The sequence below is a fragment of the Nannobrachium achirus genome (genome assembly GCF_963921795.1).
Source record: "Nannobrachium achirus genome assembly, chromosome: 15".
Lineage (NCBI taxonomy): Eukaryota > Metazoa > Chordata > Actinopteri > Myctophiformes > Myctophidae > Nannobrachium > Nannobrachium achirus.
In genome coordinates this window covers 38927773-38944626 of record NC_137822.1, presented here as the reverse complement: position 1 = coordinate 38944626, position 16854 = coordinate 38927773, and the positions used below count along the sequence as shown (strand labels likewise).

General features: G+C 42.9%; 1 protein-coding gene across 1 annotated transcript in view; it reads left to right on the top strand.

Annotated features, from left to right (window-relative positions):
* LOC308298963 (2-oxoglutarate dehydrogenase complex component E1-like) overlaps positions 1-16854 on the top strand; it is a gene marked incomplete at both ends in the record, with an annotated part of 43879 nt that overhangs the window by 13747 nt on the left and 13278 nt on the right. Inside the window, 8 exons of the mRNA XM_080742675.1 lie at positions 950-1141; positions 1575-1662; positions 8668-8783; positions 11026-11183; positions 12806-12952; positions 13646-13736; positions 14425-14604; positions 15604-15732. Of these exons, the coding sequence (XP_080598801.1) occupies positions 950-1141; positions 1575-1662; positions 8668-8783; positions 11026-11183; positions 12806-12952; positions 13646-13736; positions 14425-14604; positions 15604-15732 (1101 nt within the window). The remainder of the gene's footprint in view (positions 1-949; positions 1142-1574; positions 1663-8667; positions 8784-11025; positions 11184-12805; positions 12953-13645; positions 13737-14424; positions 14605-15603; positions 15733-16854) is intronic.

Sequence of the window (16854 nt, the reverse complement as noted above, 5' to 3'; positions counted from 1 at the left end):
TGACGTGATATGAGAATAAACTGAATATAATTTTAGCTGGTAAACACTGTGTAACCGAATGTGCCAAAGCCTGCCATCTCATCTTAAAAAGAAGATTAGCTTTTCTCAGTACCGGTTCATAAACTGCCCCACTGTTTATTATTATGCATTTTCTGTGTATTTGTTTTTTTATTTCTTTTTTTGTATTCTCTGATTCTTTTGTTTTTAAATGTGTAACTGTTTTTTACATGTTGGTACTTTAATGTACGTTTTTTAACTTATGTCAACTGAAAGGTGTCTCAAAACTCCAAGTGAGTGGTCCTCAAACTATTATATGAAATATGCTGCTTGTTTTTAAATTGTATGGTCTGAGGAGTGACACTATAATAAAGTTTTCTATCTATCTATCTATCTATGAAGCTAAAGGTCGATGTCATAATATGACTATAAGTGGGCCAATTTCCATGATTGGTCAGGTTTCACTTTCTATATCCATAACCGGAACATCAGGAAAACGTAGGCTAACAGACGATGTGTTTATGCAGTTTGTGCGTCACATACAAGCACCGCCCCTTGGACGTCATCTAATGGCACGCTGGCTCTGACTGCTTTCACCCCTCCTCTTCCCGCTTGGAGACCAATGGCATCTCTCCGGTCTCCGCACCCAGGTGGAGGAGGACTTAGGAAAAAGTGAAAGTAATGACCCCAAGGACAACATTAAAAAAAAGTCCAGGTCCAGCCTCTCAAAACTGGGACTGAAAATCCAAAGGCCTTGGGAAATTTTGATTTAAAAAAAAAATTCACTGGTTTATACCAAAATGCGTTTTAATTGAGATAACATTGCTCAGGTGAAATATTGTTATGCAATTAAACATGGGATTCATTTCGATTACCGGTAGTTAATTTACGAGTCCTCTAATGAATTGGATTATTGTTTTTAATCAAGTCACTTCTATTCTTGTCGTTGCAGTCTTGGGACGTTTTCTTCCGCAACGCCAGCGCCGGGGCTCCGCACGGGGCAGCAGCCTATCAGAGCCCGGGCGTGGCCGCTCAGGGATTGGTCGGCGCCAGCGCCAGCGCCGCCCACCAGGCACAACCTCACAACGCGGAGAAGCTGGTGGAGGATCACATGGCCGTACAGTTACTCATACGAAATTACCAGGTGAACTAATTACCATACAGACACTAGGGAAGGGAACGATACAAATTTCATATCACGATTTTTGTGACCAAAGATATATATATATATCACGATATTATCGCGATAATCAAAATATCCCCAACATCCATTATCCTGGGGCTGAGCATGGCTATTTCTTTGGCAAAGACATTTGATAGAGAGTGAAAAAAAGACTGTATCAAGTATGTATAATATAAGTACCTTTTAACAATTATAGAGTGTTTAAGTGGTACCGGATATGCAGCTTGGCAAACAAAAGGTGAATTGATCCCAGTACATGACGGAGGACGATATCACGATAAATTAAATCTCCACGATACGATTATCGTGAGTGTTTTTTTATCACGATAAACGATAATATCGCTTATGGTCCCATCCCTACATGAAATGTTCACTTGGTCCCATGCCTGCTCAGGTACGTGGACACCACATGGCCAAGCTGGACCCCCTGGACATCAGCTGTGTGGACTTTGATGACGCTCCCTGTAGTTTCCAGAACCTTGGTGAGAAACACCTTTTTTTCTTCTCTCTCTGTGTGTAGTCTGTGTACAGAGGGGTGACAAAGGACCTTTTTACAACAAGGGTTCATATTTTAGATTGTAATCAGAGAAAAGAAAAGATGAGTGTTAAAATGTTTTTCTGCTTTCTATTGTTTTTGCGATTTTAGCTATTTTGATTTCAGCGGTGTGTGCAAGTGGCTAAATTTGTATTTTTAGACACAATAAGCTGGCAATTTCTTTATTACTATTTACAGTAAGACCCCAATAAGCCCCCATAAGTCACATCTGCCCATGAAAGATTGTGGTGCATCTTGGGAATGGGCTTATTGTGTCTAAAAAGACATATTTAGCCACTGGCAAAACTCGCACCGGAAGTTGGATGAAATACATGGCGGTGAATGGAGCCAGCTGGATCAGCTCATGAACAAACACTATTTATGAATGATTGTGACCATTGTCATACAATCGGTTCAGGAATATAAAAGAAGACATATCACAGTTATTTTTACAATCAGTTGCTTTTCGATGTGCGCAGTACATAATTGTATTTTGAGGCATCTAAACAGTGGCAGGTATCCTTTCTGTCTCGGAGGTATCGCAAGTTTTGTTTTCCAGACAGCAGATGGTGGACATTTTGGGAGTCCTTGACATGAAAAAGTTTGAGCACCACTGACATAGTTTTTTCATGTAACCGAGGTCAGGAAAGATGAAAAAAGCCTAAAAAATGACCTTAAGTTTAAAGTGGTTACAATCTAATTGCGTTTCAGGTCTTAAAGCCAGCTTAAGTGTAGTACTATGATCCGCAGTTTTAAACCTTGTGTAGTGAAGCTTTAAATGTGTTCAAAGTGAGAGCATTCAAAGACCTTTGTTTGGCACTATCATTGTGAATAGGAATGTTCAGGTGCAAATGCACGACTTCACACATCATTTCCACCTCCCAACACTGTCTGTCTGTTTTGGACAGCTCTTATCACACCTTTTATGAAGGTTCAAGGCTCAGAACCAACAGGAAAGCATGTGCGTTTCATGTGTACGTATTGAGAGCGCATGGGCGTTTTGTGTGCACGTGTGAGTTATGGTGTGTGTACAGTATTGTGTGCCAATAGTGAAAGGGACGGGCTCATGCAGTCAAAGGCAGCGGATTGTTAAGGCATGTAATAGGATGTTTCTACAGTTCATTGTGGTGGTGTTGTTGTTGTTGTGGGGGTGGGGGGGTGGGGGGGTGGGGGGGGGGGGGGTCAGTGAGTTGTGCTTTGGCCCCAGTGGCATTGAGGTCGACTCAGGGCTGACAGCTGGACAAAAGGTCACTGGTTGTTGTGATGGAGGGGGAGTTGCTCTCAGAGAATACATGTGAAGCAGTGTTTAGCAAGTGACCTTAATACTTCAGGGGGCTTCAATGTTTTCAGGCCAAGGACCCCTTTGCTGAGAGAGGGATGAAGCAGGGACCCCCACTATATAGTATATAGTATTGTGTACAATTGTGTTGCAGATTAAAAATGTTAATAGATTTCTTGTTTGACAGCACTATCGGTGTATGTTGGAGTATTTTCAGACATTCAACCACTTGAAACTTCAATACTTAGTCAGCTCTTCTTCTCCCTGTACACCTCTTTGCCAGAAATAGCAGATCTACAAGCTCACAACGCCTCGCAGCGTGAGGCGTTGTGAGCTTTTTGGCTAATGTTCCACACAGAATAGGGATGCTACAGGTTCAAGTGGTTAATGTAAAAACTAATGGTCATATCGCACAAAGATTTGGCGGCCCTCCTGTAGTGACTCTAAGGACCCCCAGTTGAAGACCCCTTCTATACTGAACTGAACAGCTGTGATGTCCCAGGTTTATACAGTATATGCAGGGCATGACATTAAGGCATGTCCTGTTGTCCGGGACAAGTAATACATCTTTACGGACAAGTTCATTAAAAATGTATTGTCTGTCGGACAAGTGGTGCTTGGTTTCACTTTTTCCGTGACACTCCAAGCATACTAGGGGAGTCGTTAGCTGACCTTTTGCTATTGTTTCCGCCAGGCCGAAAGGCTAATGTTTTGCACCCCGTCCGTCGGTCCGTCGGTCCGTCCGTCTGTCTGTCTGTTTACCAGCAAATCTCCGGCACCTTTTGCCCGGTCGCTGCCAAACTGCACACACACTCCCTGAAGTTCAGAACCTTTGCCCTACATTTTTCACATTCACATTGGCAAAACACATTTTTTGACTGTACTCTACATATTTTGTCCAAAAATTAAGCAAATCGGTAGACACAGTATCTCTATAGTCATTGATCAACATGCATATCTGTCCGATTTTCCCATAATCCTGATTGTCTTCCAAGTTTGCAGGATTGGCTTTTGTGCCTGGACAAGTGAATGGGAAATGTACTTGTCCAAAGGACAAGTGCCTCAAAAAACGAATGCAAATACATACCGGTAATATAGTTATCTTTTTGGTGCCCTTCGGCAGCATGTTGCCCTATGCGTACAGTGCGTGCTGTGCGTGTGCCTAGAGGCGTGCCTGCTCGTGGTGGTGTTGAGATCAAGAGAAGCCCTGCATTAGACCATGGCTCATGGATTTGATCTCCCCAATCTACACTGTAAAATCATTATCTTAACAGCTGGCGAGAAGTCAGAGTAAACATTCATTCATAGCTGGTTTACAAACAGTGCCGCCATAGTGTTCATATGCCACGTGGTGAAAGTGTGTCAAGTACATTTACTCAAGTACTTAAAGATGAAGTGCCATGATCCCCCCCCCCCCCCCCCCCCCCCCTTAGGATTATACTAGGAGGAAGATATTTTCCAAAAAAGAGTACAGAAAGAGTTAAAATTAGGTTTTTATGTAGCCACACCCACCAGTTCATTAAGTATGCCTGGTTGTCATGGTTGTCTCTTGAACTTCAAGTGGCCGTGTGTGCGCGGGTCTAATCTCTCCAGATATAGCATATCAGGCATCACGCATGCATGCCGTGATTATTTAGGCAGAGCAAATACATATTAGTTATCATGATGATGATCGGCTTGGCTCTTCTTTTTTAGCGTTGTATTTTTTGCACTTGTGGTGCCCTACGCACACATGCACTGTGCGTCGCACAGTGCATGCTGTTTATTTTCTACGCACAGCACGCACTGTGCGTGTGCCCAGCGGTGTGTTCCAGGGTGTGTTGGTCATAAAGTGAGGCGTGCTCATGGCTCAGTGTTCGACGGTGCATTGCTGCTGTCTTACTGTTAGGAGGTGGAGTGATTTTGCCTCAGACCACCTACTGTATCTGTCCTGGTCTAAAGTCCAAAGGCGGTGGGTCCCTCATCAGTGCAACATGTTCCTGTCCTTTAGAGAACACATCAGACAGTAGGTTGACCTATATACTAGGGCATTCACGAATAGTGATTTTTAGTATTCGAATTATTCTACCTCAAAGTTTTCGAATAGTCGAATATTCGACCGGACTGGACAAACTGTCAAATATTAAGAAAGCAAGAGGCGAACATTATGAAAATAGCCGATCTACATGCTCACAACGCCTTGCGTTGCGAGGCGTTGTGAGCATGTAGATCTGCTATTTTCACTATATTTATCTGCGGAACCGAGTCACATTAAATGTAATACCTACAATTCCAAGTGCTTGTCAGGGTGGGGGTCCCCAGTTCAAATATGTTTATTTTGGGGCTCACGGCCTAAAAAGGTTTGAGATGCTCACAACGACTCGCGTTGCGATCATGTAGATCTGATATTTTCACAATTTCTTCCTCTAATATTTGACAATTTGACCAATGTTTAATTTGTCATTTTACTAAACTGATGTCCCCATGTCTCCCACATGTAGCGGGGCAGATAAATGCATTTTTGCACTAAAATACTTCACAAGTGGAAAGAAACCTAAAACTTTTCACAAGTACTCCTTAGGGGTTGTTCCTATGATAAAACACGTTAGACACTGAAAAATCAAAATGGCTGCCATGTTTCCAAGATGGCTGCCTCTGAACAGTACGCCAGCCAGTTAATGTACGATTTTCATAATATTAGAGTTGTTTTGTAGGTTTTAAAACATCCTGAGTTCATTTATTACACTTTTAAAGCAGCCAGAATAACCTTTCTGACTTTTGGTTGGGGTCTTTCCTCACCTGGGATCCCCCAAACAGACCCCTGAGCCTATCTCAGTAATCGCTTTGCTCCTGCTCCAGAGCAATGTTAAATTAGATCATAACTGAAGCATTAAAGTTGTTGTAACTGGGCTCTGAAAGCAAAAATGAGTAGTAGCAAATACCCAGGGGTCTTCCACAGGGGGTCCGGGACCCCTAGGGGGTCCTCAGAGTTACTACAGGGGGCCTGCCGAATCTTGATGGGGAAGTTTTTTTTTTTTTTTTTATATATATTTGAAACAGTTTTTATTAGTATTCTCAGTATTATTTATAACATTTTTGTGTTAGACAGACAGGTTCACAGGTGTTACTGCAGGGATTGCAAGAATTAAGGTATTGCAACTTCTCACTTTGGGCGCGCAGTCTAACATTTATTATTTAACCATTTATTGCACTGCACTCACACTGACAACACAACACAACACAACACACACACCTCTTTGTTATCGTCACCCCAAAACCCGCACCCTATCCTCTTACAACAAGGGTTCATATTTTAGATTGTAATTAGAGAAAAGAAAAGGTGAGTGTTAAAATGTTTTCATTTGCTTCGTTCTATTGTTTTATCGCGTTTACCGTGCTAAAATGTGGGGCATGCGTAGTACAAGTGGCTAAATATGTCTTTTTAGACACAATAAGCCAGCAGTTTCTTTATTGCTGTTTACAGTAACACTTCTAGCCCCCATAAGTCACATCCAACCATGAAAGGTTGCGTTGTATCTTGGGAATGGGCTTATGCTGTGTAAAATGACATATTTAGCCACTTGTACGCATGCCCCCAACCACTGAAATAAGAATCTCTAAAACAATAGAAAAAAGTAAATGAAATCATTTTAACACTCATCTTTTATATTCTTTCATTACAATCTAAAATATGAACCCTTGTTGTAAAAAACTAAAGTTGTCCTTTAAAGAGCTCACGGTCAATTGTACCCAAAGAAATTCAATACTATACATGTCCTCCCTAATAGTGTTGACAGTTTCCACTATAGCATTTGCAGGGAGGAGAGTGCAAGGCAGGTTATTGTTCGAGCAGCTGCACCGTCCCTCAAGTACTGCCTTTGCAGCGGCTAGGGCAAGAAACCTGACGGGAACATACCTTCCACTCTCTGAATTCCATCTATTCTTTTTTTTTCAATTGATGGAAGCTCAGGGCAATTTGTCAGGTATAACAAAGTAGGCATCATAATACGATACCTTCATCAAGGGACATGATTTTGTGGAGGTGCAAACACATGAAGAGGCTGATACCCAGATTCCTTATCAAGTCCTTGCCTCCGGTACAAAAAAAGGAAATTTATATATTCGAGTGAGTTCAAGTTATTGGATGTTTCAAATGTCAAGGGTTCCTTTGCGTACATAGTTTTTCAGGTGCTGACTGGGGAAGAACATTTGTTGGAATCACCAAAAAGACATGGGTCAATGCCTACTTGATGATGATGATGATGACCAAGCCATTAACTGCTTCAAGGACCTTGGCAAGGTCATTGGCCATTCCTCCTGAGCTTATAAATGGTGAGCTTCCATCAACATTGCAGTCGGAACATTTTGCATGCCATATTTACAGTTCAAAAGGTCCAACAACCCTGGGATTACTCAGATGGGAACTATTTCTGTCAAAGAACTTGGAGGTGAGATGCTACCTCCAACTCATGCTGCACTGCTACCACATTACCTCCGTGCCAACTCTGTCACATATAGCATACCTGACAAATTGCCCTGTGCTCCCACCAATCGAAGAAAATAGATGGAATTCAGAGAGTGGAGGGTATATTCCAGTCAGGTTTCTTGCTCTCCCTGCTCCAAAGGCAGTACTTGAGCTCATCAAATGTGTCTGCAAAGCAGGTTGTAAGGGACGGTGCAGCTGCTCAAATAACTTTCACTCTATGCTATGGTGGAGACTGTGTCAACACTATTAGGTTGGACATTGAAGATGATGATGATGAAGACGAATATATCTGTCTGAAATTACTGTATTGTAGTGAATCTCTTTGGGCGTAATTGACCATGGGCACTATAAGAGGATGTGTGTGTGTGTGTGTGTGTGTGTGTGTGTGTGTGTGTGTGTGTGTGTGTGTGTGTGTGTGTGTGTGTGTGTGTGTGTGTGTGTGTGTGTGTGTGTGTGTGTGTGTGTGTGGTCAGTGTGAGTGCAGTGCAATAAATGGAAATGTTGTTCTGCGAAATGTTGCAATACCTTCATTATTGCAATCCCTGCAGTAACAGCTGTCAACCATAACTGTTTAACACAAAAACATTATAAATAATACGGAGAATACTAATAAACCATCAAAGTACAATACATAAAACCAGGATACATAAAAACATTCGAAGTTTCAAATAAAAAAATAAAAAATAAAAGATCTCATCGAGATTTGGCAGGCCCCCTGTAGTAGCTCTGAGGACCCCCCCCCCCCCCCCCGGGTCCCGGACCCCCCGTGGAAGACCTCTGTTATTTGCTACTAGTCATTTTTGATTTCAGAGCATACTTCAGATCTAATTTAACATTGTTCTGGAGCAGGAGCAGAGCGATTACTGAAATAGGCTCAGGGGTCTGTCTGGGGGGTCCCAGGTGAGGAAAGGCCCCAACCAAAAGTCAGAAAGGTTATTCTGGCTGCTTTAAAAGTGTAATAAATGAACTCAGGATGTTTTAAAACCTACAAAACAACTCTAATATTATGAAAATTCGATATTAACTGGCTGGCGTACTGTAAAACATATCCGAAAAGGCGGCCATCTTTAAAACTGGCGGCCATTTTGAAAATTAAGTGTCTAATGTGATTTTTCTAAAGAATGACCCAAGAGGTACACTCTGTCAAATTTTGGTGCTTCTTTCCAGAACTGAAGTATTGTTCTCCTTAACTGCCCCGCTACATGCAGCTGTTTATGGCCTGGAGGAGGCGGACCTGGACAGGGTGTTCCGCCTGCCCACCACCACCTTCATCGGGGGCAGTGAGAGCGCTCTGCCCCTCAAGGAGGTCATACGCCGCCTAGAGGTACCACACACTTACTGCGCCTCCTTCACTCATTCATTTTTGTCATAATGTATGTTAATAGTCTAGTAGCCAGAATGTGAACCCGGACATTTTGAGTCCCCTAAAGTTTTATGTTAGAAATGTTGAGTATGGGTCCCCAGCATGTAAAAACCACCGGATGCTAACTTGTATATGTTGAGCAATTTTCATAATCAGCCGCTAGAGTTGGTGTCCCATTAACTTTACATTACAGGAAAAATAAGCAAAAAATTAATCTGCTTTAAGTAGCATATGAGGGGTCTAACTAGGGGTATTTCATGATTCTGAATCCATTGCAAGCATCCGTTTTGCATGAAAAACATTCCTTGGGCTAAAACGGACCCCAGAAACATGTGGAAAGTGATGACTCTGCACTTTTCATCACTAAACCAAGGCCGATTTTTCACCAAGGAATGTTTTTCGTGCAAAACGGATGCTTGCAATGGATTCAGAATCATAAAATACCCCTAGTTAGACCCCTCATATGCTACTTAAAGCAGATTAATTTTTTGCTTATTTTTCCTGTAATGTAAAGTTAATGGGACACCAACTCTAGCGGCTGATTATAAAAATTGCTCAACATATACAAGTTAGCATCCGGTGGTTTTTACATGCTGGGGACCCATACTCAACATTTCTAACATAAAACTTTAGGGGACTCAAAATGTCCAGGTCTACAATGGGGCTCTATGGGCTGGCTACTAGACTATAAAGGAGTAGTTCACCCCCAAAATGACTTTTTTTTTCTATTGATCACTCATGCCATGGAGAGTTGAGTTCAATAATATTTTTAGTTTTTTTTGTCGCATTCCTAACATAAAAAAAAGTACCCTGACGGTTTCCCCATTCACTGCCATTCATTTGGGTCCCCAACCAGGGCCACGCATCGGGTCCCCATCCGGAATCAATGGGGGTAAATTTACTATAATCACATTTTTGTCTTAGTAATGTGACAAATACAAAATATATTATTGAACTAAAAAAAAAGTCCTTTTGGGGGTGAACTATAGCCTCGCAACAGCCAGACTCTCCCAGCGGAGAGTCTGGGAGTTCTCCATAGACAACGCATTACGCGATGACGTAGTTACTCACTTTGACTGACAGGTCCAGTCAGTAGTCATCAGCGCATCAAAACATCGTCGGGAGAACATCAAATACGTCTTTTCCAGACAGAAATTCCAAAGGTGCAAACTGTTGTTCGTTTTTAAGTTATGAGATGCCGTTGATTTCAGATAAAACTTCGCTTAATGCAGCTTTCATTTTACGATTTGTGAACTCGCGTCGGACATGGGGTCCGCCATGTTTGTTTACAAAATGCGAGAGCTGTAGCAGCCGCTCGAGCGGTGTGAGGCGGGTTCGCTCGAAATGCAGCCTTTTGATTGGAAATTAGAAACCCAAATTCGAATAAAGAGGCTCGATGGGAGGGATAGGACACCAGACCGAGAAAGGAAGCACATTGGTGATGACGTAGCTCGGGATGGCTTTCGAGGATAGGTGAACTACTCCTTTAAGTCATAAATAAATACTTTATTAGTCAGAAATGCAAAAGGCACGTGGTACAGTGTTGATTTCGTCGACTAAAACTATGACTAAAAATGTTTGTCGACTGCGTTTTTTTCACTGACGAAAACTAAATAAAAACGAAATAAAAACTAAGCTGTGATGACTAAAACTAAGACTAAATATATTGACAATTTCGTCAACAAAATAAAAACTAGACTAAAACGTTAGGGAGGGACTAGTGGAGAAGAGAGTAATTTTATATTTGGTTGCTCTCAGGTTTTGCATGCTGAAAATAGCAGATCTACAAGCTCACAACGCGTCGCGCTGCGACGCGTTGTGAGCTTGTAGATCGGCTATTTTCAGCACGCAACCAAGTGTAAAATCAGTCATTACGATGCCATCAAGGCCTGCCAAAATAAATTTCAGTTGACTAAATCAACTGCAGATTTAGTCGACTAAAATCGTATGATATTTAAGTCGACCAAAATTAGACTAAAACTAATACTTTTCAGTTGACTAAAGTATGACTAAAACTAAAAGACATTTTATTCAAAAGACTATGACTAAAACTAAATCAAAATTTGCTGTCAAAAACAACACTGACGTGGTATCAGTCGGTCAGTAGGTATCCCAGCCTCAGGACGGACACTGTAACCACAAGGCCACTGAGCTGGTAAAGAACATATTGCTCACAAGTGTGCTCTTCTCTCCTCCTCCGTAGACGGCGTACTGCCAGCACATCGGAGTGGAGTTCATTTATATCAACGAGTTGGAGCACCGCCAGTGGATCCGGCAGAAGTTCGAGAGCCCCGGCGTGGTGATGCAGTTCAGCCTGCAGGAGAAGAGACTGCTGCTGGACCGCATGATCCGCTCCACCAGGTCCGAACCGCTAGGCCATTTAGACCAGGAACCTTTTAACCACTTTAACCATTATCTTATGCTGCTTTAGCTATTAGAAAAATAGCCGATATACGCTGTGAGCTTGTATATCTGCTATTATTTTATTTTTTTGAAAATCGTGAAAAAATGAAAACCTTAGAAGGATTTAGAAGACATTTAAAGAATCGCGACCAAAATATTCAAAGACTTGCACGAATCTTCAAGATTTTTCAATAGTCAAAGTATATCATTTTAGGTCTCCTGTAGGAGTAGAGAGACCGCTGCTTGACAGGATGATCCGCTCTGCCAGGTCTGACTGGTCCAATGTCAATGCTCTCGGTTCAGGGTGATCCTTATCGGTTATTATGTTTTGTCACATTCCTAAGTGATGACCAGCACCGGTCGAAGTGTCTCCTAAGTGAGACTCCGACCGGTCCTCAAATTATTGCCTCAGGAATAGGGATGGAGCTTGAAACACAAGCCTGTTACAAACTCGATAACAAATTGTACCCGGTATCAATAAGCTTTAGGCTAGCCTGTAGTTATCGAGCATAGCGGCACATGACGTCATGTTTAAAAAATCAAGATGCGATCAGGAAATGATTACATATATACATTCCCGCATAACTTCCGGGTATGATGATGATGTCACTTGCATACCCTCTATTACCAGAATACAGAAGCTAGGTTTAAGGGACGGCTTTACCATAATCAGGATGATCCGCTCCAGCAGGTCTGACTGGTCTAGTGTCAGTGCTCACTGTTCAGCGTGATCCTTATCGCTTGAGGAAGAAGTCTTTTTGTCACATTCCTAAGCCAATAATTTGGTGACCGGCAGACAAAATGGAGAGAGACTCTCCAAGTTTCCTATTCCGGAGACTCCGCTGGTTATCAAATTATTGTCTCAGGAATGCGACAACACTGTGTAATGCATGGGGTATGCATGTGACATCATTGTATCTTGAAGTTATGCGGGAACGCCTACTGAGTCAGTAGGAGTGAGGAGGAGTCAGGAGGACTTTCCCAACGAGCGCTTCCAAACTCCAATGCTTCATGCTGTGCTATTTTTTGCCACTCATACAGTCTAGATGAGTGGCATATGATGCATACCCTCTATTAATAGAAAATACGTAATTTTGGGCGTAAAATACTCCTTAAGTCAGTGGTTCCCAAACTACGGGTCGCCAAATTATTTTGGGGGGTACTTCCCAGATGATTGGCTTAAATGTGCAAAAAGAAATCTCACTCAACAGTAAACAAACCGGGGCGCCCGCTGGCCTAATGGTCCAGGCGCATACCACATAGGCATTGATGCCTGACGGCATCGCCAGTTCGATTCCCGAGCCGGACGACCTTTGCCGCATGTCACTCCCCATCTCTCTCCCCATTTCCTGCCTGTCATATCTAATAAAGGCATAAAAGCCCAAAAACAAATCTTAAAAAAAAAAAAAAACAGTAAACAAACCGACATACAGTACACACTACTGATGGCGATTGTATTCCTAGAATACAGAACCTAGGTTTAAGGGTCGACTTTACCTTAAATGATCCTTTAAATCAGTGTATCAGAGTCCAGCGAGGGTTCTGAGGCAGAGATCCTTGTGTGTGTTTTTTTCGTCCAGGTTTGAGGAGTTCCTTCAGAGGAAGTGGTCGTCAGAGAAGCGCTTTGGCCTGGAGGGATGCGAGTCGCTCATCCCGGCCCTGAAAACCATCATCGACCAGTGCAGCCAGAGTGGAGTGGAGAGCATCATCATGGGCATGCCACACAGGTACTCAAAACATTTATGCTCGTTTTGCATGCTGGTGTCAATAATTTTACGCTCTCAAAAGTTAAAGATCTATAAGTGTTCATGTGGTTACCAACTCTCCATCATTTAGCTGGGGACCACCTGGAACCTCCTCAAGGACCACTGGTGGTCCCAAGACCACTGGTTGAATAGTATTTCCAATGTGGTATGCTTTTACTCCACTCTACATCTCCAAGACAAATATTGTACTTTTAATTCCACAGTACGGTAGTTACTTAGTAACTGGTAACTAAAACATCGAAGGGGGCTTGAGCCCCTGCCCCTTTCCCCTGCTCTCCGAGCCATGAATGCAGTTTTTACTATGGTGAAAGAAATGCAAATGCCCTCTTTCTATGACATACCTGAAGGCAGCATTCAAGAGAATTGCCTAGTCCAAACTCTCCTGAACTTGAATGCAGCATATTATGTTGAAAGAATTGCTCTCTCTGTGTAGAAAGCCATGCCGTTACGCCGCATCTCCAGTATGCACTTGAATATGCAGTGTGGTATCAAGCACTAGAAATTGCAGACCTCCAAGCTCACTCACACGTGTTGTGAGCTTGGAGGTCGGCTATTTTCGATATTTTCACCAAAAGGCCCTTTTAGAAATGTCAGCCCCCGCCTCTCTAATATTCTCTGCACGTCCCTGACCGCTGCCTTGCTGTGTGTTTCCAGGGGCAGACTGAACGTGTTGGCCAACGTGATCCGCAAGGAGCTGGACCAGATCTTCTGTCAGTTTGACCCCAAGCTGGAGGCTGCGGATGAGGTCTGAACACTGCTCTCACAAGTCACAACCTACTGTACTGTACCTCCCCTGTACTCACTGTTCATTGAACTCTGACAGTGTTCAGTTGTACGCTCTTTCAGTTCTCCAGAGAATTGGGACTGGGGGGGCTATGGGGGGGCTGGCTTTTTTAAAGCGGGGGCATATGAATTTTGGCAACAAGCAAAAATGAATAATACTAATATGACAAACGCTATTCTCTCGCAGAGGGTTTTTGTGAAGCTGAAGACGCTTTCCAGCATAGTGACATGCAGAACAAACTGTCCATATACTGTAGTATGGTTTACATAGAAGTCAGTCAGTTATCTTTCACATATTCATTTATATTTATTCCATAAACATTTTTCATCACAATTGTGTTTGTGGGTAGGGGGGGGGGGGGGGGGGGGGCTAGTCCTTCATCAAGGAGTCCCTGCCTGGAGCCATCCCTGCACTCTTTGGTGTTAAATGAATTCATTTGTGACTGTGAGCCTCACTCACTTTGGGGCGGCAGTGGCTCAGGGGTAGAGTGGCCGGTATGCGGCCGGATGGAGAACCACAATATTTATCTGTAGAACCGAGTCAGGGTGGGGGTCCCCAGTTCAAATATGTTTATTTTGGGGGTCAGGCCTAAAAAGGTTTGAGAACACCTGGTCTATAACAAGCTCTTGGCCTCTCTCCCCCCTCTCAGGGCTCTGGTGACGTCAAGTATCACCTGGGGATGTTCCACAGGAGGATCAACCGCGCCACGGACCGCAACATCACCCTGTCCCTGGTGGCCAACCCCTCCCACCTGGAGGCTGTGGACCCCGTGGTCCAGGGGAAGACCAAGGCTGAGCAGTTCTACTGCGGAGACACAGAGGGAAAGAGGGTATGGAATCATTTACGATCTACACATTACTATTGGCATTTAGCAGACGCCTCTTGACCCATTTAGGCCTAGAATTATTTAATGCTTTAACCATTGAAAAATAGCAGATATATCTGCTATTTTCTTGTTTTATCTTTTTGAAAGCTAAAATTTGTAACTCAAATATTTGCTTCTGGGTGGTCCCTGGAACAACATATTTTGAGATCAGGGGTCTGCCGGCCAAATACATGTAATTTTGAGGGTTCTTGACATGATAAAGTTTGAGAACCACTGATTTAGAAGAAGGATTTAGAAGATATGTGAGCTTGTAGATCTGCTATTTTCAAATTTTGAATACTGGAATTGTACTTGTAGCAGAGAGTTTCTACAATATGGTATTGATACTTTTTTACTTCAGTAAAAAGCGAGTACTTGCACAATACTTGTAATACATACATTATTATTGTGCTACATTGTAGCAGCTACAATATCTATAGGGTGTATAAATATGTTTAATTTCCTGACATCATGTAGTATCACGCCACACGGAATGGGAATGTTAGGAAAGTGCCCCATCTAGAGGCCAGCAGATGGTGCTGCACATAAATGCTCCTGTCAGTGTCTTCATTACAGCAGTTAAACATTGTTTATTTGACAGGTCCTCACTTTCAACACACTCTAAAGGGTCCATTTTGTATCTTAACTATCAGTTCAGTCTGATAACTCACTAATAGATTGAAACCAATGTTGTATTTATAGAATGTAAATACAGGTGTGAATATTACATTGTAGGACGGATGCATGCACACCACACAGACGAACAGTCTGGTGAGACTTACGGTAGGAGGACCCTAGGCAGGATGCAAACATAGTCCTATAGAGACCTCTCAGTGCCTGCAATCCCCCAAGAACACACAATGCAGAGAGAGAGCCTCCTGTTGGCTCTGGCATAGGGGAGAGGACAATAGCTGGATTGCTGGAAGCCTGTCTAAAGGGTTTCTCTGTGTGGTGATGTTCCAGGTGATGTCGGTGCTGATCCACGGTGACGCAGCGTTCTCGGGCCAGGGCATCGTCTATGAGACCTTCCACCTGTCTGACCTGCCCTCCTACACAACACATGGCACTGTGCATGTGGTGGTCAACAACCAGGTGCACGCACGCATGCACACGCACACACACAGTCACACACACGCACGCACGCACGCACACACACACGCACACGCACACGCGCACGCACACACACACACACACACACACACACACACACACACACACACACTGTACACTGGACCTTGAAAGACACCAGAGACTGGGCCACTCTTCACATGCTTAGGTATGCGTGTGAGGAGGGGCAGTCGCACACACATGCACGCACGTACGCACGCACACACACCCACACACACACACACCTCCATACATGGACATGACTTTATCTATATGGACACCTAAATGGACTTTTTTATGAACTGTGGACTGAAAATGAAGTAACGTTTTAGTGGTTGATTATGTCTATTATCTTATCTTCTTCTTGGTGTGAACACGCCCGTCTAGTCCTGTTGTCTTGTTTTATTGATTACTATCCATTGGGCTGACCTGTATACATTTCACTGCATTTTAGAAATTTCCTTTTTTTTGTGACACAGTGGCGTCAGTTCAGCAAAAGCTAGGGTATGGCAAAGATGGGAGTCCTCATGGAAAATAGGCATTACATTTTGGATAACATGGTTCTACATATTCACAACGCCTCGTGCTGCGAGGCGTTGTGAGCATGTAGATCGGCTATTTTCACAATATCTGAAAAAAAAGGAAAAAAAAAGACAGGTTTCTACGGTTTCTTGGGCTGGATATGGCAGCCTGGAACGGTTTTTCAAGTGCAGCTAAACTTGGCATGTTAGTAAACGTGCCACATGAATTGCACCTGTGCAACTATAAAAGTGTGGAGAATATAATTATAATGCCTTGTTAAAGTCACAATTTTGTTAAATTTTGCATTTGTAGTTATTTTACTGTAAATTTACCAACATAATAACCAGCACAGATAGACAAAGAGATATTCATGTATTTATATTTAAAAGTAACTTTTATTTTCCCCCCTGGACCCAGGGTATGGCAGCTGCATACCCCTGCCATACCCAATTGACGCCCCTGATGTGACAAATAAAGGTTGGTTGATTGCAGCCCTTATAGCTTAGAGTGGAGCCTATAAGCCTATCGCTTTTACACTATTTGTTGAGATCAAAAGTGTTTTTTTTTCTTTTGTTACTAGTTGTC